Source organism: Eulemur rufifrons, chromosome 9 (genome assembly GCF_041146395.1).
Source record: "Eulemur rufifrons isolate Redbay chromosome 9, OSU_ERuf_1, whole genome shotgun sequence".
Taxonomy (NCBI): Eukaryota; Metazoa; Chordata; class Mammalia; order Primates; family Lemuridae; genus Eulemur; species Eulemur rufifrons.
The window spans coordinates 42,516,845-42,538,192 of record NC_090991.1 but is presented as its reverse complement, the minus strand read 5'-3'; the positions used below and the strand labels follow the sequence as shown (position 1 = coordinate 42,538,192).

Genomic DNA, 21,348 nt, shown 5'->3' with positions numbered 1-21,348 from the left:
CTCCAGACTGGGTTATGTCCTCCCCTAATAACTCGAAAGAGTTCGACACTTCTGCCCCATAGCACCTGTTGGAAGTAGGGTTCACCTGTTCCATGCCAGTCTTCCACTCTAGACTGCAAGAAACACGAGGGCAGGAGCCATGTCTGCCTTGCTGGTTGCTGTAATACATCCCGGCGCCTAGCACAGTGCCTGGGTTGGAATAAGGGTGCAGTCATTGTTGCATAAATGAATTTAAACAACCAGGAGCTTATGACTTTGGTCATTGCTAATTTAGCTAGGTTCTCAGCTTTTCTTTGTTGTCGTGCTATAGAACTGCTTCTGAATCAGCTGTCTGTCAATCTAGCTCCCTGTGAATAGCCAGAACAGTATCACTGGAGCCCCAGTGGAGGTGGCTGCATTATTTATGCCTGGAACAGGAGGACTATAAGGGTATCGACACCAACACAAGAAGTCTCTGCCATCTGAAAGGCGCATCTGTGCCTTTCAGACAATGGAGATTAGATTAATAAGAGAATAAAAGCAATTATATTAAAATAAATCCAAATATGGCAGACCAACAAAGGAGTCTATCACAGCACATTTATTTATCTTTTATATGCAGGTCGGGGATTAAGAATCATGTTGCATGAAGCAAGGGACAGACAGAAGTTCATCAGTGATGTTCAATATCTGCGAGACATGCAGCATAAGGTGGACTCTGAATACCAGGTAACTGCAGAAAGCAAGAATAATCTTCCACCTTCTCTTCCAGCATTTAGAGAGAGTTCAAAATACAGTATCAGTAGATGATAAGCGTAATAGTTTTCGAAGATCCCAAACTCAACCACTTACTGGCTATATGACTATCAAAAGCCACTTCACCTCTCTGAGTCTCAGTTTTCTTATCTGTAAAATGGGTATAACAACAGTACATACTTCATAATATGGTCATGAAAACGAAATGAGAGAAACATTTTAAAGGTATTTAACACAGTGTTTGGTACAGAGCACTTGTCAACAAGTGGCATTAGGGCTTACATTTGACAAACTCACTGAGAAGAAAAAAGGCATTAAGGAGTTAACTGGGTGGCCCTACCATTTATCGAATAACATGCCCTTCTGTTGTCATTCCCACCAGAAGAAAGGTGGTTAGCACTTTCTGCAGTAGGCTAACTATTCGTCATCCTAGTTACGGTGTTTACAGGCACAAACAAAACAGACAGGGAGCCTGAGGAGTCGTGATGCAATTACCGGGCACTGGCATAGGACGAAGAACTTGTCAGACTGGGTTGTGGGACTCTGGGAGCAGTTAGAAAGTGTCACTCATCCCACCAGCTAAAGCTCAGCCTCACCAGTCTGGGAGGCATGTTCTCAGCCTCGGCTGAGAATTGAAAAGCGCTCCTTCCCCAAGGAAAACACAGAACTGCTGTTATCAGGTTTTTCTCCTTCTTAGCAATTTCAAATATAACCGAACCTCTCGGGTCACCAAGGAAACCAGGCCTATCTCAGTAACCTGATTTCACCTGCACAATACGGCTTAGCTTTGCGGCTGGAAATGGCGTCAGCAATTTCCTCCCACGATTTGCCAAGCCACATAGAAGACGACTATAAAATCGAGGAAATTTCTGTAAAATAAATAAGAACTTAAGCATCCGAACTGGTCACCCTGGGATTCCATGTACTTTTCACAAAGATGCCTCTGCCACCTGGCTCACGCTTGGAAATACTTGTTTGAAATCGTCTCCAGAACAGACACATAGGAAAAATCAATCTTATTATTTTATGGTCCTCGGTGGAGAAAATCACACAACTGTGTGGCTTTGAGCCATCGCAGTTTTATTTTCTAATCTCAATTGGGCTTTCGACACTGTCTTCTCATTCATTTATTCAACCAATATCTATGAAGTGCCTACTATGTGCTGAACAAGGTCCTTGCTCTCCTGGAGTTGTTCTTCTAGGACTGAGAAGAAGTAACACATTCAAGTAAATAAATGTGTAAAATAGTTCCAGTTACAGATAAATAGACTAGGGAAAATCAAACAGGTAATGGGGTGGAGGTGATGCTCCTTCAAACAACCAGGGAAGTCCTCCTTGAGGAAATGACATTTAGCTGTGGAGGCGAATTTCGGGAAAGAGCCGGCCAGAGCATCACAAGCAGAAGGAAAGCCAGTGCAAAGGCCCTGAGGCAGGAGCTAGCCTGGAGCACTGGAGGAAACAAAAGGCAGCCAGAGTGGCTGAAATGCATTAACCCAGGGGATGCATGAAACACCACAAGGCGAAAGAACTCGATAGGGCCTGGCTGGGGCCAGATCATGTTGGGTCTCACGGGACAAAACTTGTCATTTAGACTTTATTCTCATCACAATGAGAATTACTGGATGATTTAAGCTGGGGAGTAGTATGATCTGATTTGTGTTTTATGAAGGATCACTCTGGCTGCCGTCTGGAGAAAAGACTGCAAGGGACAAGAGAGAAAGCAGGGAAACTCGTTCAGAAGCTATGATAGAATTTTAGGAGAGAGATGATGGTGGCTTGGACCAGGGTGTTAGGAATAGAGGTGGCGAGAAGCAGCTGGGCCCAGGGAATAGCAGCAGAACAGACCCCTTGCTGATGGATGGCGAGGCGGGCTGGGAAAGGAAAGAATGAAGGATGACTCACGTCACACACTTACTTGTCCATCAGCTCCCTCTGTTATCGGCACTATTTTAAGCCTTTCCACTCTCTTCAAACCTCCAGCCCCCATGCTTTCAACAAAGAACTCCCTTCCCTGTCTCTCTCTCTCTCTCTCTCTCTCACACACACACACACACACACACACGAAACAAAACGAAGAACCCAAGGCCAGCAGGTGGGAACCCACTCCGTCTCCTCCCCTTCATTCCAAGCTACACACCACCTACCTGCAAAGCCTCAGAGGGTGGAGTGACCTTCTTCCAGTGGGTGCCCAGCCTGAGGTCTTGACCTGTGACCCTCTGGCCTCCTGCCCCTCCCATCCATGGGCTTCTTGTCTGTAGCTTTGACCTTTCCCTTCTTCTTACTAGCTCTGTCTACAAACACACTGAAGTCTCCCAGGGCGCCGTAGCCGGGCCATTACCTCTCCTTTCCTCCCTTGAAGATGTTCTCACTAAGGTCAGTAGCCACATTCTAGGATCACCTCTTCAGGCCTTGTTTTCTGAAGCTTCATCTACCTTTGACATTATTGTTCCTTTCTTCTTGAAACATTACTCCTTTGGTTGTCTGACATCACACTCTCCTGATCTTCCTCCTATTTTTCTCACATTCTTCTCCATTTTTTTCCATGTCCTCTTCTTCTCCCTGCCCCTCAAATGTTAATTTCCCCAGGGTTCCATCCTTGGCACAATTTTCTTCTAATTCACAAGGTTGCTGTGACTCATCCCCTCCCCTGGTTTTGGCCACCCCTCTATGCTGATGATACTTGGTCTCCACAAAGTGCCAGAATCACGTGTGCACCTGCAGGTTGGATATTTCCACCTGGATGTCGTACAGGCATCTCAAGTCCTACACGCCACATGTCCATCCCCTGCCACCGCTCGGACGATCTAAGCCTCCCTGACCCCTTCTTCCTCCTCATCCACATCCCACCAGTTCCCGAGTGCCGCCAAGTTGACCTAAGAGCTCAGGAACTTGCCCCTTCCTCCTTTTTATCCTGTTGTCACCACCTCCCTAATTGCTTTCCAAGACTATTACAATATCCTTACAACTGGTCTCCTTGCCTCTAGTCATCTTTCAGATTGTTTTCTTAAAATCTATCTAAAATGTAAATCAGACAATGCCATTGGAAAACATGACACCCTGCCGTTGTTTCCCCTCACTTAAAGGCAGACCCAAGACCCGGAACCTCAGCAAGACTAACCTACACTTTCACCACTTCTCTGCCTTCCTTCTTTCCCCTTCTTTACCTTCCTCTCTTGACAAGGATAGTGAGGATCACAGTTTTAATTTAGAACTAAAGGACATTTCTGCACTCACCTAGTGGTCTTTTAAAAAAACTCTATCACCCCAATACCAGAGCACCCTTTTTATGCCTCTTGCACAGAGATGATGAAGTTGCATTGCAGTTGTCTTTTGTGTGACTTCCTCTCAAACAGGATCACAGCTTCTTAAGGGCAGGGGCTGAGTCTCACTCTCCTGTGTTGAACCAAATGTCTTGTCATTCATGAAAGCGGGTGTTACCTAACATGACCACCAGCTCTGTCAGACTCAGATCCAGCTGACTTGTGACTATTCCTAAAAGTCAAATCCACCCTCACTGAGCATTTTCAAAACCATTCATCACAAGGTCTGCAAAAGTTAAATATGGTTGTCTTTAAGGTGTTCTAAGTATTGTTGAAATAAGTATATAGCAACCCACAATAACTACTTTAAAGAGAACAGCAAAGAATTTTAGTTATATTATTTAATCTATTACTTACCTTGTTCCAGAAAGAGTTTAAAGTAATGGCTTAAGAATCAATGGTGTGACTTTCATGACCCCTCAATAAAGTCTAAATATGGGTATTTGGTCCAAATAGGGTCCATGTAGATTTAAATAATTTGCTAAGGTTGGCTTTGTGCTGGGTGGATATTGGTACCCTGGATCACTGGTGAGCTTAGCCAGTTACTTCTTGTGGAAATCCCAGCTTTCACTCAAGGTACAATGACCTACTTTGCACACCGGGGGTTCCCTATTTTAGGGTGTACAAATAGCATAAGACCTAATAACTAGCTATGACTCCCAAAGCATATATGTTTGCCACATATTCCTTCCTGTGTTTGACTCACCTTTAATGAACTGGTTCAAATTGAAGCCCTTAGAAACCTCCTGTGTAAACCATCGCTGCTACAGCCTAAAATATGCCAAGGGTTGGTGTGCACCAAATTAGCAGTGCCTGTGCAGGCCTGTGTGCCAGCAGCGAGCAAGGAGGGACAAACCCACCCTGAGTTATTTTGATACTACTCCTTTCAGTGGTTGGGTGGGACCCTTTTGAGAAAACAAGAGGAAATAAACATCTATTTGGCATATTACATGCTATTTCAGAATCTGGTAACTAGTATATAATTATATGCCGTCTCAGAATTTGGCTCTATTTCTTCAACAGTGTTCATGCTGCATAGCTTTCTTTGGGGGGGAGTGGGGGGGGGGGAGGGTCAAAAGTGTTTATGTAACTGGAGGCAGAATTTAGCCATTAAATTTCCACTAGAAAGCTGGAGGGGAAGATTACAGTTGGCATTTCAGAATGATTTTCTGTAATCTATTAAATGTGTTCAAATTGGTTTCATTTCATGTCACTTACTCATCTTGATTCTTTCAAGTGCAGATCAAACAACTAAACATGATGATATAAATCTGCTCAAGGACATGATAGGTGACTTTATGCCAGGTGGAAAGGGTTTGGGGCTCACTCACGAAGGTGGAATGGAGATAATAATAATTCAACCCCCTTCCCATAGAATCCAGGAGAGGATCCTCTTCCTGGCCCACCTTTGAGGTGTGGATTGCTCTACTCTTCACAGCCAAAACAGAAAAATAAACTAGCTTGAGGGAAACATAATATCATGTCAAACTGTTTTTACACTTTGTATTTCTTAACCTCTTAACATTAATGAACTTTAATAATGTCACCAGTGACAATTAAAACCCCAAACTCTGGGTAATGCATGTTAGACTGTCAAAAAAACAACAAAGAACCAACTGAAGGCAGTGGCAACTCTCACTTCTCAAAATGCTTCCAGATTTAGAGGAACAGATGCGTTATGGATTGAGACATAAAGTTGGGTTGTAGTTGTGATGGTTTTTATACCAGAGCTATAAGGCTGGGAAGTGCTCCTGTGACACATGGCTTCTGAAGTCACATAATGACTAGAGGGATCAGACAGAAGGCGGGGTGCGGTGGCTCACACTGTAATCCAGCACTTTGGTTGGCCGAGGTGGGAGGATCGCTTGAGCAGGAGCTTGAGACCAGGCTGGGCAATACAGTGAGACCCCGTCTCTACAAAAATAAAAATTAAAAAAATTAGCTGGGTGTGATGAAGTGCCCATAGTCCTTGCTACTTGGGAGGCTGAGGAGGAAGGATCCATTAAGCCCAGGAGTTCGAGGCTGCAGTGAGCTATGATCATGCCATTGTACTTCAGCCTGGGAGACAGACTGTCTCTAAAAAAAAAAAAAAAAAAAAAGAATAGAAGGAAAGAAAGAAACTTTGAGCACAACTGGGGATTCAGAGAGCTGTAATGCCGAAGAAAAAATGGCTTACAGTGTGACCCTGAATGACCAAGAGCAGGAGCTCCTCCGTTGGCTGGCTGGGGAACTGACCAGCTTGGGAAACAGCTCTATTTACAGGGCAGAAAAACAAGAGTGAACCTCAGGACTAAACAGAAAGATTCTCTCTTCTTCTGCGACCAAGATCAGAGTCATATGCTCTGGCAAAGGCTGACTTTAGAAATAGAAGTAAACCAGAAAATGGGATTGAAAACAGCAATTAAAAGGCTGCCACTGGTGCTGGTGGTGGCGATGGGTACCTTTTATTGAACACTTGCCATGGGCCTTTCACTCTGTTGACATATCACCAACAGTACCTTGTGCCCTGCCCCTAACAATCTTGCAGGACGGGGACATCTGGCTCTTAAATACAAGGAAAGTGAGAATCAATGGAGTTAGTCAGCCTGCCCAAGGTCACGATGCTAGAAAGTGGCAGAGCTGGGGTTTGTCGTGTTTACCAGGATTGAGTTACAGTGACTCACTAAGCCCACGTCATCCCCCACAGGCATTTGTGCACATTCTGCGTTTTGCCCCCACAGTGGCAGCTCCTGCACAGAAGGCAGCCCGACGGCGTGTGCTGCAGTCAGAGGGACGCGCTGGTAGGGGCAGGGGCAACGCCAAAGGGGAAGGGAGGTGGGAAACCCTGATTCTCCACGGAAGGAAGAAATGAGAAGTTACCTGAAGCCTTCAATTTCAAGACTGCCTTCAGCCAGTTTGACCACGTGATCAGAAACTTATTTATAGCCTTCTAAATCCTGACACTTGCAATTGAAAGGGGAATGTTTTTAAAGTCCAGGGGAAGGGTGGCCACTGGTGGTTATTTCACCCTGCCCAGCCCAGTCTCAGCTCAGGGCCCCCAGTGTAGAAACAGTATCATCAACAAAGACAGAAATCATTCCAATTTACAAATACAAAGAAAACTAGCCCCCTGGGGGAGCATGGCCAGGTTTTTGCTGCTTCTAGGACTGGAAGTCTGGATTTGGCTCTGTTCCCGTGCTCCTTCTCAGCAAAGCTATAACTGAGAGGATTAATGTTTGATTTACGCAGGAAGATTGCTCGGCTGTATCAAAATAAAAATTAGTAAGTACCTACCTTGCCACCGGTTTGTTCTCCTGCTCCTCTGTGAGAGGAGGAACAAGGAACTAGAAGAGGGAAAGAATTTTTTTTTTCAACGTTGCAAACCAATCTATTCCTCCTCCCCTTCGGTAAAGAAATATTTAAGTCGTATGCATTCTTGGAGAGAATTTTCAAGAAACACTCAGCCCACAAGAATTCTGTTCATCCCACAAAATCTGCCTTGGTCCTGCGTACATTTGCTAACACTGCCTCCTCCGCTTTCAGCCCGTGGGCATGTTCCATCTTCGCCTCTAATACCGGTCGGTTAGGACGACACAGACATCTGCCCCTTTCGGAAACAACACTCCAGCCAGGGCTCCTCCCAAACAGAAGCTTCAATTTGAAGTCATCATAAAAGGAATAGAAAAAGAAAGGCACATGCTTAGTTGAACTTCATTAAGTTCTCCAGCTGACTCCCTTTGGGCTTACATTGGTTTATTATTTGGTGTTTAACTTATTTATTATAGTTACTATCTAGTATTCTTTTGGTTTTCTTATTTAAATTATTAAGACAAACACTGTCCAGTATCTATTACAATGACTTACATCTACATGGCATAGTTTTTGAAAATGAGATGAACTATGGGAGAAGAAAAAAAAAAAAACACAATCATCTTGGAATATTCTCCCTTCCCAAGCAAGGCGGAGTGAAACTGCGTCTTTCCCCTGGATCTGGGATTCCACTTGCTGCAGGTGACCATCTGGCTGCTGGGAGCAGCCTGGAGGCTGCAATTCAGTTGTGAAGCGCAGTGTGACTAACTGTTCCAATTCCAAGTAGTAAATGTTTTGTTGGTATCAGGTCATTTCTATTCTTAACCTTGCAGCGTAATGTTAGGCTTGCCCCATGGCCTGAAATTCTGGTAAGTCCTACCACATCTCGGAAGGAGATGCTTTTCTAACAGAGGGGGAAGAATGCCAAAGGAATCCAAGGGGCAGATGTCAGGCCTAGTTTAGAAACAATATTGTTGGTCTTTACACCGAATTCCTCTTCTGTGATGGTGGATAATTTGGCCCCCGCAGGGCAAAGGTGAACTAGATTACTGGATCTATGAGTATAAAGATGCTCCTAACAGTTTTACTGCTTTGAGGTGTTTAAAACATCAGTTGACATCCCCATAATACATGATATCCTTGGGTTTGTTCAGTCCTCGCACTGGAGGAGAAATATTTTGGTACTAGATTTTAATTTTGTTTAGAAAAATAGGGAAGTTGTTTTAGTCAGTTATTTTATTTTTATTATTTTGCATTTAGGGACTGATATCTTCCTCCAAAGCAAAAATGCAATTCAACTAAAATTAAATGCTAGATGCTAGGGGATTCAAAAGGTAAGAGGAAGCCCTTACTCTCAGAGTTCTCACTGATTGGCAGGAGAAACAGGCTCAGAAACAAACAGCTAACTGCAATAGGGAAAAATACATACAATTCAAGCTTTGTATTAATATGTTAGCTTGAATTAATATACATTGCATCTCCAGCGATTAATTCAGCCTGGAGAAGAATAGTAAGTCAGGAAAAACAAAGGAGAAGGCGGGCACATGAGCTGGTTCTTAGATGGGCAGGATTTGCCAAGAGATCATCTAACGGCGGGGCTTCTGGATGGAGAGAACGGCATGTGCTAAAGCTCTGACGTGTGAGCATTTTTATCCTGTAACTCGGGGGTGGGAAGAGGGAGGAGTAGGAAGAGAATGAGACCAGAAGTAGAGTTAACAAGGTGTGGTAGGTATGACCTTCCTCGAGAAGGCAACTGTTGGGTAAATTCTTGACAAAATGCCTCTCGGTATATTTATTGCTTGAATTGGTTAAAGCAATGACTAATATTTCTGACTTGGCATTTTGGGCAAAGGGAAGAGAAAGTGATACCTGGTCTTTGTACTTGGTAACAGGTATTTGATGAATATCTGGGGATGTATATTATTTATTTCATGCTCCTGACAATGAGAATTAAGCACAAAGTTCCCAAAGCTAGTCATAGATATAAGACAAAGAAACGCTTTTCTGTTGCTGTTCTCCAGGCATGTTTGAGACGACAGGAAAGCAGAAAAGACTCAAATGAGAAGACACGAGATCAGTTTAGGGGGCCAGAGACAAGTTCTGAGAGATCCCGGTTTTCAAGTGGATCATCTTCCAAACAGGTATGGAGATTTCTGGGAGACGTTCTCCCGCTGCAGTGCATGCGTGTGTGTGTGTGTGTGTGTGTGTGTGTGTGTGTGTATTACTTAGGAAAAAGCCATCTCAAAAAGGAGACGTTGCAGAATCCCAAAGGTCAGAGCAGGAAGAGGCTGGCCCGGGAGCTCTCATCCTGGACACCGCTCCCGCTGCTCCCTGCTGGGTGCTCTTCCCACTTGACCCTGGTGAGGCCTCACTCTTTCCTGTCTGTAGATGAAGGGCCTGACGTAGATGGTCTACAATACACCATGCAGATCAGAAACGCCGTAACTCCTGAAGAGTTGGAGGCGTGGAGCCTTCTCAAGCACAGCATCATGGTTGTGGCTTGTGGTCTAACCTGTTGCATTGGTGGGCCTAGTTTTTATTTGAAATGAAGGAAGAGAGTAAAATGCAGTAATAAACACATCATATAATAACTGGCAATTGTTTATATGTTTCTGTCTAGAATGATAACTAATAATAAGAGAAATACAATATTATAGGAAAATGATAGTAATAATGATAGCTGTAGTTGTGGTCACCATCGTTTGAGTGCTTACAACATTGTAGTCACCGGCCGGGCGCGGTGGCTCACGCCTGTAATCCTAGCACTCTGGGAGGCCGAGGTGGGCGGATCGTTTGAGCTCAGGAGTTCGAGACCAGCCTGAGCAAGAGTGAGACCCCATCTCTACTAAAAATAGAAAGAAGTTATATGGACAGTTAAAAATATATATAGAAAAAATTAGCCGGGCATGGTGGTGCATGCCTATAGTCCCAGCTACTCGGGAGGCTGAGACAGGAGGATCGCTTGAGCTCAGGAGTTTGAGGTTGCTGTGAGCTAGGCTAACGCCACGGCACTCACTCTAGCCTGGGCAACAGAGTGAGACTCTGTCTCAAAAAAAAAAAAAAAAAAAACATTGTAGTCACCATGCTAAGCACTTAATATATTTTAGCTTATTTAATTCTTATAAATATATATATCTATTCTTTCTCTCTCTCTTTGCCTCATTTTACAGTTGAGAAAACTGAGCCTTATAGAAGTTAAGAAACTTTGCCTAAGATTTCTTAGCCAGTACATAGTAGAGTAGAGATTCCATTCTAACCAGTCTGACCCCGGAGAAGGTGCTCCGAACTGCTGAGCTATACGATCATATTTCATGTTTAAGATCTTATCTGTCTGAGAATTTTACTTATCCGATGTAAGAGCTAAATACCACAAGCTATATTCGATACTGGTTGTTAGCACGGTGAATTGATTTAAGATGAGTAATATGCCTTTTATGAATTCTTATTTAATATTTTATGCCTGGAATATACTCTAGAGGAAGGACTCTCTCTTTCCTATAAGTGGTGTGGATCCCTAAGATAGATCCTGGATACCTGACATTAATCAAGTTCTTGTTCAGATTTCTTTTTTAATCTAGGCTGTTCATACTGCAGTTATTTAATGTTCAAAGGACAACTTAAAAACATCGATGATTGATGTTTATAGATGTAGATGTATCCCTGGGAGAGATATATACTCCCTATTAAGGCATGTAAAATCACACGATAGAAGATTTCACCTAGAGTCTGAAGGTGAAAGAGAATATCTCACAATATTGGCAGGACTAAGAACACGTTGCCTGGATCTTTTCCTGTTAGTCAAGGACTAAATATAATGCCTGCTACTGATTAAACTTAGAGAGTGAGATTAATCCAAAAATTAAATCTAGTTTGGCTAGAACAACACATTTTTAGCATTAAGATAAATTCTCACATTTTTACACTTAGAAACAAAATCAAGGACAGATTAAAAAATGTAATTTAAGTCAAACAGTAGCATGTAGCAATCTTCCTAGATTGGAATTACTAAACCAACGGGCAGCCGGGTTCTTCTGTTTTCATGCAGAGACTCACGTGAATAGTCATGTCCATTTTGTGTGGCAATCCTCGCACGTCTGGTGTATTCAGGATTTGAAGTTTTATGATCCTCTCTACAGCTTTGGGGGACAGGCTGGTGTCTGATTCCTATAGTTTTATTCTTCTTCCTATAAAAATTATACATTCTTGAAATCATCTTTGCAAAACAGGCCTCTTGTAAAAAAGTTATACATATAAATGTAATTATGTCAAATCACCTCTGTAATCACAGACAACTTGGATCTCATTTTCCAACTCTTAATTTTATTATTCACTTACATGCAACACAAAAAAAGACAAAAATATGGTATAATGCATAAAACTGGCAATTTCTCTTCTAAAATAAAGTATAAGGACAGGATTTTTCATGTTTGCACTATGTCACTGTACCTCTGTGTGTCAGAGGACACGAAACGTTGCTTATATAAAGTGAATTTTTTCTGGATAATGATATCCCCAGGGTTTGGGCCTTGATTGTACAAGTGCCTTCAAGGACCTGTCTTCTCTATCAGGAAGAGTGGCAAAATCTGACTTTTTCACAGTGAAATTCACCTCTGCTTTGCTCTCCGCATTACAGATATTCTTTGGGGGACACTGGAGGATTTGCCTCTGGACACAAAAGCAGAGGAGGGCAGGGCGAGAGGAAATGTCACCGAATGCTTCGTTCTCAATAGCCATCCACTTGTGTGCTCATAATGCCATCCCTCCTGGCTCACGGCTTCGACTTCTGCTTGGTACAAATGAAGCCAGAGGTCCCTTATTAGACTCAATCCAGATCCAGGAAATCTTCAACTCCAGGATCATGGGTTGGATTGGAGATTCCTCTCCCAGATTTGGACCTCTACCTCAATTTTTATCCAAATCCGGTTCTTAAACCTTCAGAGTCTGGGCCTGCCCTGCTTTCTCTCAAATCCTGAGGGGATGCAGAACTTATTCAACCTCTTTCCAGAGGGTCCACAATGCCAGGGAGGTCCCGGAGCTCGTCTCCCAGGGGAGACTGTGAATAAGAAAGTGGGCACCTCCCAAGGAGAGCCCGGGCCAGACAGATCCGATGTCCAGAGCTCAGGGTATTGAATGTCACATCAGGCACCAGAGTTGCAAAAGATCCTCAGTCACTCAGAAAGGGGCAAGAGGAAGATAGAGCTCAGTGAGACAGTGTAAACCCAGCCAAAGCCCTCCTCCCTAGGTGGAAATTCCCCAAGTCATTTCCTTCTAGAGATTGCGATGGCTGAAAACTCTTAAGTAATGCTTCACCTCAGATTTGTGAGGGCAGGTTCATGCTCTGGTTGAGTGGCTAGTGTGAAAGTGAAGTGCTGAATCCGTGGAAATATTTCCACTCTTCAGTCACTATGTAAAGGATGCCACCACCAAACTTTGACACTCGTATTGCAGCTTTCATCACTTGTTCATTCCTTCACCTGGACTCAAATTGTCACAATGCTGATGAGCCTGGAACAGACAAGGCAGTTGCCATCAAGTAATGGCTCCAGCGTGACACTGTCGTTTCCAGACACCTGCCTAGAGGTGGGCAGATCCCCAGACACACAGTTAACGTGGTGGCTGCTCCATCATGGCACAACCTCCTTGCTACAACCAGTGGCAGAGGTTGTGTCTAATCTCAGTCTGAGATAAAGCAACACCTATCAAGCCTGTGCTAAGATGTTTTTTAAAGTGGTGCCTCCCACATACATTTAATTTAGTGGCTTGGCATCGGAGAAAGCATTTATCCCGGCCCAGCTCCGCCCCTCATTTCAGTGTGAATTCAGGCAACCCACTTTACCTCTAAGCCCTTCAGTTTCCCATCAAGGAGATACTTATTATTATGCGTTGGGAGAGTGAAGGAGACTCTTAAGTGACATCCTAACGATGGATTACATCATAAACTGCCTTGGTGTCCAGCTGTACTTGCAAATGATGCTCCAACAGGTATCAGTGGAGGAGCAGGTTCTGAGCCTTCTAGAATACCTCAGCACCGTCCCAGGCCACATTTCTAAAAACCAACCTAATGTAGCAATGCAACTTTAGGCCCTTTTCAGAGTTACATACAACCCTATTAACTGTTTCGTCAGGATAAAATTTAACAGGGAAATAAACAGCTCCACATAACCAACTAGAAATTGAATAGTTAAGTAAACTAAAAAGCGAAACAGGCTCTGGACATAAGGAGAAAGCAGTGTCCTTCCTCCCCAGGTACCTGTGGGACAACTGCTGGCCCGGAGGAGGCTCCTGTGATTGACAGGGGCACAGAGAGTATTTTGAGCTCTTAGTCCTTCTCAGAGAAGGGACAGGAGCCCTGGTTTCCCCCCATAAAAGATGATGAAAATGATTAATCAGCCCAGCACGTGGGGGGAGGGGGAGCTGTGAAGATCATGGGCCCTTCTCATCTGTCCAGGGTCCTTATCTTTGCTGCAAGGGACACTGTTCCAGATGTACAAACCTCAAGGACTGAGGACACATTGTCACTGCATTTACTTCACTGGGAAGGAAGGTGGGGACCCGCCCTCCATGTTTCAAGAGCACCATTTGCTCCGCTAACAGGAATAGGATTATTGTCCTTTCGCCGCCAGCAACCAAGCAACTAAATATTTAGATTCCAGGGCCCAGGGCCCCAGTGTTACATCGGAAGGAGGCGTAGGCCGTTAGCCTGATACCACAAAGCAGCTGGCAGTGCCCCAGGCCTGGCTCAGTGCGGTGTTTACATCAGTGAAGTCACCTGAATCTCCCGGCAAGCAAGGTGAGCTTCAGGAGGAAGGCCGCTCCCCAATACAAACACTTTAATTGTTTTGTCCATGAGAATCCACACAGACTCTGGAGATTAAAATAAGAAGTAAAGCCTCTTCAAGTAATCTGCAGTGGCTTAAAAAGTCAGAATGTCCATCCATACATGAGGGCAGCAAAGGTCTAGAACTGTGCTGTCCAGTGAATGCAGTGGCCACTAGCTGCGTGTGACTATTTAAATTTACATTTAAATTAATTAAAATTAAATTTAAAATTTAGGCCAGGCGCGGTGGCTCACGCCTGTAATCCCAGCACTTTGGGAAACTTTGAGGTGGGAGGATCCCCTGAGGCCAGGAGTCCAAGACCAGCCTGGGCAACATAGTGAGATCCTGTCTCTACAAAAAAAGAATTTAAAAATTATCTAGGCATGGTGACACACACCTGTAGTCCCAGCTACTCAGGAGGCTGAGGCAGGAGGATCGTTTGAGCCCAGGAGTTGGAGCTTGCAGTGAGCTATGATGATGCCACTGCACTTCAGCCTGGGTGACAGAGTGAGATCCTGTCTCAAAAAGTTAACCAAATAAATAAATAAATGTAAAATTTAGTTCCTTAGTGGCACTAGCCACAATTCATGTGCTCAGGAGCCACGTGGTCAGTGGCTGCCATACTGGACCATGCAGATCTAGAACATTTCCATCATTGCAGAAAGTTCTGTGGAACAGCACTGCTCCGGATTATGGCCAAGTCCCCAAAACAAAACAGACCCCATGAGCCAGGAGGGGCTTTTGTTTCCCAGAAACTGGCCCTGCGTAATCCACACCACAATGCTCCACATACCGCAGCTCCCAGCAAACAGTAGCTCCCCGATGACTCAGCTGTCCCTGAAGGCTGGCTCGGTTTGCATTCCGTGTTGTCCTGTGACCTGAGTATATTTGCATGGCTCCTTTCATTACCTATTTATTCAAGCTGTACTGTCTGTGAAACTTGCAGCTTCTCCTCTTTCAAATGGCTCTTGAGGAGTTGCTCTCCCATTAATCTGTCAATGTCAACCCACTGACACCCTTAACAGTGTCATGAAAGCAATCACAGCTTAGGACACAGCATACGTGTTCCATGAGTCATACTTTTAATTTTCTCTAACTTCTCTGCCTGTCCGTTGTCGGATTCCTTGTGGGTCGGGCCTCTCTCTTCTCTCTGGCCCCAGGCCTGTGCGCTGATGAGGCGGGTCACACACGCACACACTGGTTCTAACTGACACGGGGCCCCACCCGGGGAGGCTGTGAGTCATCTTCAACACCTGGCGTGGTGGCATTCGTCACAGCCGCCCTCTTGACTCCAGCTCAGATTCTACGCCCTCGAGGTGCACCTGAGCAGCAACGCTGCTCTGCACACGGCCTCGGCCTCGCAGCCTCTCGAGCTGGAGCGTACGTCATGGAGAGGGAATGTGCAGCCCACGGTTTGACAAGTGCGGATCTGTGGGAATTTTCCTTTGAGCTTGTTTTCCATTTGAGCTGTTGCTCTGTTCACTGAGGCAGGCCCCACAAGCCCGGCAGACTCGAGATGCTGAGTACATCAGCTCCCCTCCACGTGTGTCCTCCTCCTGAATTCCTTATTCTGCCCAAGCCGGAATCCTGCAGATGATCTTAAACTCCTCCTCCTTTTCTTTCTGCTGCTCCTCACACTTCGCAGCAATCACACCGAAGGCTGCGGTCTTATCTGTTCTCTCTTGAATCTGTCCACCGTCACCTCCCTTTGTGGGGCCCTGTCTTTTTTTTTTTTTTTCTTCCAGTCTGGATTATTGCAGGAGTCATTTCCCTGATTGTTTTGTCTTTACCTCATCTGTTCCAGACAGTCTTCCAGGCTGCCGTAAGAGCGATCCCTGTAGAAGCAAATCGAATCATGATGCTCTTATTAAAAATTCTTCAGTGGTTGCCCATTGTCTTTGGGCCTGACCCCTAGCTCCCTCCCCAGCTCATCTGACCAGCCTCCATGCATCCTCTACTCTGACCGAACTTCCTCTGGAAAGTTTCTGGGGCTTCTCCTGGGGGTCAGGCGATTTTGCTCTTGTCCCTTCTTTGTATTCTTAGAACACCCTCTGGGTTCAAGTCCACCATGGGGTACGTCTTCCTGTCTGCCTCCTCTCTTAGGCTGGGAGCCAGTCGAAAGCAGGCACTGTTTATGGTTATATGTCCAATGCTAGGCGTGGTGTTCATCATAGGAGCACATAATAGGAGCTCAAAGCATGTTTGATGGCTAATAGTTGCAAGAATGTTTTAGGAATGTGCACATATTAAAAGTCATAACCATACAGCCATAACAGCCGGAATAGGGATCCTCATGTCAATTGAAATGATTGAGAGGAAGACTGCCCATCTGCAGTGGTTAATCAGGCTTGAAGATTAGTCGGTTATGACTGACCTTGAAACCCCTGAAATGGTGGTCAGAGTAACCAGCTAAAGAGAGCATTCTTTTCCTGCATACCACTCTGCAAAGGGACAGATGCACGGAGCAAGCTCCTTTTGTCACAGGTAGTCAAGAGCGCAAAGACATAAGAACTGCTGGGTCGTAGCTCTCTGTAGACAGAGGAAACAGAGCAGCCCACAGCTGGCCCAGGACTCGCTTGTACTTTATAACAGAGGTCACCTCGTTGTGGTTGGACGTTCTGCCAGAGAACTCGCTAGACTGAACTGGACGTTTCTTTTATGACTAGATTATAGATTAGTTGGAATACTGGTGTTTGTTTAGGTCCCTCTGCGGGCAAACCAGGGTGCTGGAGGTCGTCAGCGGCATTAGTGGAGCAAATAAATACCGTGTCTTGGGCAAACCCAGCAGCACTTCATTTCTCCTCCATTTGGGGGCTTTGTCTGGGTTCCGCTCAGTAATTCTAAACTAGGGCAGGCATTAAAATGGGGGAACTGCAGGTTTAAATTGTGAATGCTTCCAGGAAGTTGTCTTGCGTTTTTCAACAGATAAGCAAGACAGCCTCGTCCTTCCACCAGGGTGGTTCTGCCACGTGGCCAAGTTGACACAAACACCAATTGTTATCCCGGCTCAGTGAAATTGTTGGTGCCAAGAATTGGTGGCCTCTGACCCAAAGAGTTGCCTTTGTTAATTGGACTTAGCAGCTCAGAAATTGCATGAGAGATTATAACAAAATAATCTTTTTCCCTTTGTCATGTAGTGTGCTATGCGTTTCAGTTTACTACATTTTACTGAAATTCCCTACTTCAGAAAAATGGTTCCAAGTAATTTTTAAAACCGAAAAACTTGTTAAAAACCTTTTAAAATTTAGACATCAAAACTTAAATTTTTTTCAATAGCAAGATAATGTTATTCAGGCACACACCTGTATTAAACATATGGGGGTTATTTTTATGGCATACAGTGTTTTATCCTAACATTTTTATTTTGTTTTATTCATTAAGAAATTATAATGCAATTATCATCGGTCAATTAAAAACAAAATTTTTTTTTTTTTTTTTTTTTTTGAGACAGAGTCTCCCTCTGTTGCCTGGGCTAGAGTGAGTGCCGTGGCGTCAGCCTAGCTCACAGCAACCTCAAACTCCTGGGCTCAAGCGATCCTCCTGCCTCAGCCTCCCGAGTAGCTGGGACTACAGGCATGCACCACCATGCCCGGCTAATTTTTTCTATATATATTTTTAGTTGTCCAGCTAATTTCTTTCTATTTTTAGTAGAGATGGGGGGGGGGTCTCGCTCTTGCTCACGCTGGTATCGAACTCCTGACCTTGAGCAATCCTCCCGCCTCAGCCTTTCAGAGTGCTACTAACGCTGTTTCTGTCCCCCCCCCCACACACACACCCTCCTTGGGGCTGCGATTGGGAAGCAGGAAGGCATCCTTCTTGCTCTCAGTGCTGCTCCTAGACCATCGCTCCCCTGGCTCTGTGAGACACACTGGTCCACTGAGGCTTGTGCTGTTTTATTCTGCCATCCCCTCCCCCTCATCATCCTTTTAGTCTGCGGCCACTCTCCCTCATTCAGTGAAGACTCTGGCCACCCCATCTCCTGGCCCCCCGCCACAATCCTTGATGACTTCAGCATCCACACCCTGGCTTCTTGGTTCCTGACGTACTTCAAGTGCCCTCCTCTGTCCCACTCTGCCACCCCCACCCCCAACAGCCCCCCCAGGCAGCATGATCACCCAAGAGAATTCTGTCTCCAGAATCACTAGCTCATTCCTGGTCTCCAGGCCTCCTAGTCCTGCTCTTTGACCCCACAGTAGACTATGACATTTCTTCCACCTCTTGGGAACCCTGGTCCCGTGACTCCCGTCCATTTGCCCCATGACACCCCCTCTGCACTGATGCTTCCTTCCAGGGCAGCGAGGTTCTGTGCTGACCCTCTCAATAATCCCCTCGCCCTTTGTCTCTTCTGCCCAGCTGTTGTGAAATCCGGCCCATCCACAGTGTCAGGGCCCACATCCGGGCCATGGCTACTTCGGAAGAAGAATCACCCAACTTTCTCAAATAGTGCCACTGGGGGCGCACAGCCACCAGCCTCCTGGAATTCTTCAACGCTGCCCAGTTTCTCTGGTCAACTCTCTCTTCCACTGCAAACCTTCCTCCTTTCCCCCAATCTTCAGTCCCTCCTCTCTCCCACCTCACACCACCGTGGTCCTCGTGTGGAAACTTCCTAGGCTTCCTGCTGCGCCCCGCCCTCCCCGCATTCCCGCCATTTCCAAACCGTCACCTGTGCCCAGGATCCCACCCCTCACCTCCCCAGGACCCTCAGTCCACCGCTTCCCTGCTGCACCGTCCTCGGCACCACAGCCTCCCGTCCCCATCTCACCACGACCTCAGGTCTCTCCCCCAAAAGGGAGAACAGAACAGCCCTTCCTCATCCCACATCCCCCTCCTCTCCCTCCTTCCCCTTCACAGCCAAAGTTCTCCAGAGAATTATTTACACTGACTCCATTTCCCCACCTCCTACTCGCACCTCAGCCCACTCCAATCTGGCTTCCACACTCGTCATGCCACAGAAATGGCTCTTCGTCAAGTGACTTCCTGGTCCTGGAACACAGTGGGTCTCCTTCCGTCCTCCCCATGCTCGGCAGCTGGTGGCCTGCCCGGCCACCGGCTCCTCCCTGAGCTTCTGCAAAGCCACGTTCTCCCCCCAGCCCCCGCCCCAGTTCCCCGTGTGTCTCTGGAGGCGGTTTCTCCCTCCCCACTCCTCATCCTCCTCCTCCAGGCTCAGAGTCCCGGGATTCCTCGAGGCTTGCTCTCCTCTCACTCTATACCTGAGAGGGTTCATCCTATTTTTGTGCCACAAACTTCTTTGGCCTCATAGTGAACTCTCTGCAGCCCCTTCTCAGAATATTTTCAAGTACATAAAATAAGATACACAAGCTTTCAAAGGAAACTACTTTTATTGAAATAGTCATCAAAATATTTTTAGAAATTTGTGGTTCTGTAATATATGTGCTTCTTTATTAACACATTAAATAACAAGTGATGGGCGTAAAGGGTATTTTGAGACATCTGCAACAAATTTAATGAGGTGTGAAAATATCTGTGATTTCTATTGGTGACAAAATCACAGGTCCTGCTAATAGTACTGTGGTTTGTTGCCTGCATTCATAGATGAAAGATATGCTTAGATTTCAGTTAGAGGTTAGAGGAAATAAAGATGTCATTTTTCCCCCTATCCAAGTTCATGCCCTGCCCCCAAGAAACCCTGCTCTATACTCTCTCCTGAAGTGTCTTATGCACATTTTAACTGTCAAAGTCAAGATGTTAACTGCCAATGACTCCTCCCAAATCTGCATTTCCAACCCAAACCTCACTTTTGATCCCCAGATCAGAATATCTGACTGTTTACTCACTATCTCTGCTTGGATGTCACAAAAAAACACCTTGAACTCAACAGGCCCAACGCCAAAGTATCCAACTTGGCCCTTCATTCTTCCTTTGGTGCAGTATCATCAGAATCTGAAATTTTCTCCACGTCCCTGCATATCTAACTCATCACAAGTCCTATCAAGTTTACTTCCATAATACCTCTTTTTTTTTTTTTTTTTTTTTAAGACAGAGTCTTGCTCTGTTGCCCTGGGTAGAGGGCAGTGGTGTCATCATAGCTCACTGTAGCCTCAAACTCCTGGGCTCAGGGATCCTCCTGCCTCAGTTGCCGAAGTAGCTGGGACTATAGGCACGCACCACCACACCCAGCTAATTTTTTCTACTTGTGGTAGAGATGGCATCTCCCCATGTTGCTCAAGCTGGTCTTGAACTCCTGGCCTCAAAGGATCCTCCTGCCTGTAATCCTAGCACTTTGGGAGGTGGGAGGATTGCTTGAGGCCAGGAGTTTGAGACCAGCCTGAGCAAGAGCGAGACACTGTCCCTACAAAACATAGAAAAATTAGCCAGGCATGGTGATGTGGGCCTGTAGTCCCAGCTACTTGGGAGGCTGAAGCAGGAGGATAATTTGAGCTTAGGAGTTTGAGGTCACAGTGAGCTATCATAACACCACTGCACTCTAGCCCGGACGACAGAGTGAGACCCTGTCTCAAAAAAAAAAATAAATAAAGGATCTAAAAGAGTACAGACCAGCCAATTAGCAGTTTTTATTTCAAGGTTAATGGATTTTCAAGTGTTTTAAATTTTCTTTCTTTATATTTGTGTTTGTTTTTCCATTCTGAGCATGCATTTTTGTAATAAAGAATTATGCTGTACAAAAATAAACCATTGAAACTACAAAGAGATGATTTCACTGGCAAATTTGCAGGATGTTTTGTTTTCTCCTTCTGAAAGACACAAGCTAAATCTTAAATACTGCTTTATGCGTTCTACTCAGAAACCTTCAGCTGTACCCCATTCCCCATCACATGGACTCTCTATCCGTGGCTTGAATTTCAGAGCTCCGCACAATCTGACCCCACCCTCCTCCTCACACGCTGCTCCGGCCCCTCCCCTGACTGTGGTGCTGCTTGTTGCACACCCTCCACCCTGCGCTCACGTGCTGCCTCCAGCCCAGCCAGATCCTATTCAGCCCTCAAGTCCCAGCACGCGCCACTGCCTTCCCTTGACTTCTCCCCTTTTCCCGGGAGTCTCGATGGCCTTTAGAATTGGTGCAGCCCAGTCTGTCACTCGGTTAAATGTTTTGTATTTTGCTAGTAATGCATTAATCTTGTGTCTCCAATTGTCAGCTTCTTGTTTTTATGGTCCTTCATGGTGCCTAGCATGGAGTTGAAGACACAGTAGGTGCACATGATGCTTCT

General features: G+C 45.4%; 1 protein-coding gene across 1 annotated transcript in view; it reads left to right on the top strand.

Moving 5' to 3' along the window:
* The first annotated feature begins 618 nt into the window (after nt 1-618).
* MARCHF10 (membrane associated ring-CH-type finger 10) overlaps nt 619-21,348 on the top strand; it is a 73,011-nt gene continuing 52,281 nt past the window's right edge. The window contains exons 1-2 of the mRNA XM_069481592.1: nt 619-708; nt 9,365-9,484. Of these exons, the coding sequence (XP_069337693.1) occupies nt 619-708; nt 9,365-9,484 (210 nt within the window). The remainder of the gene's footprint in view (nt 709-9,364; nt 9,485-21,348) is intronic.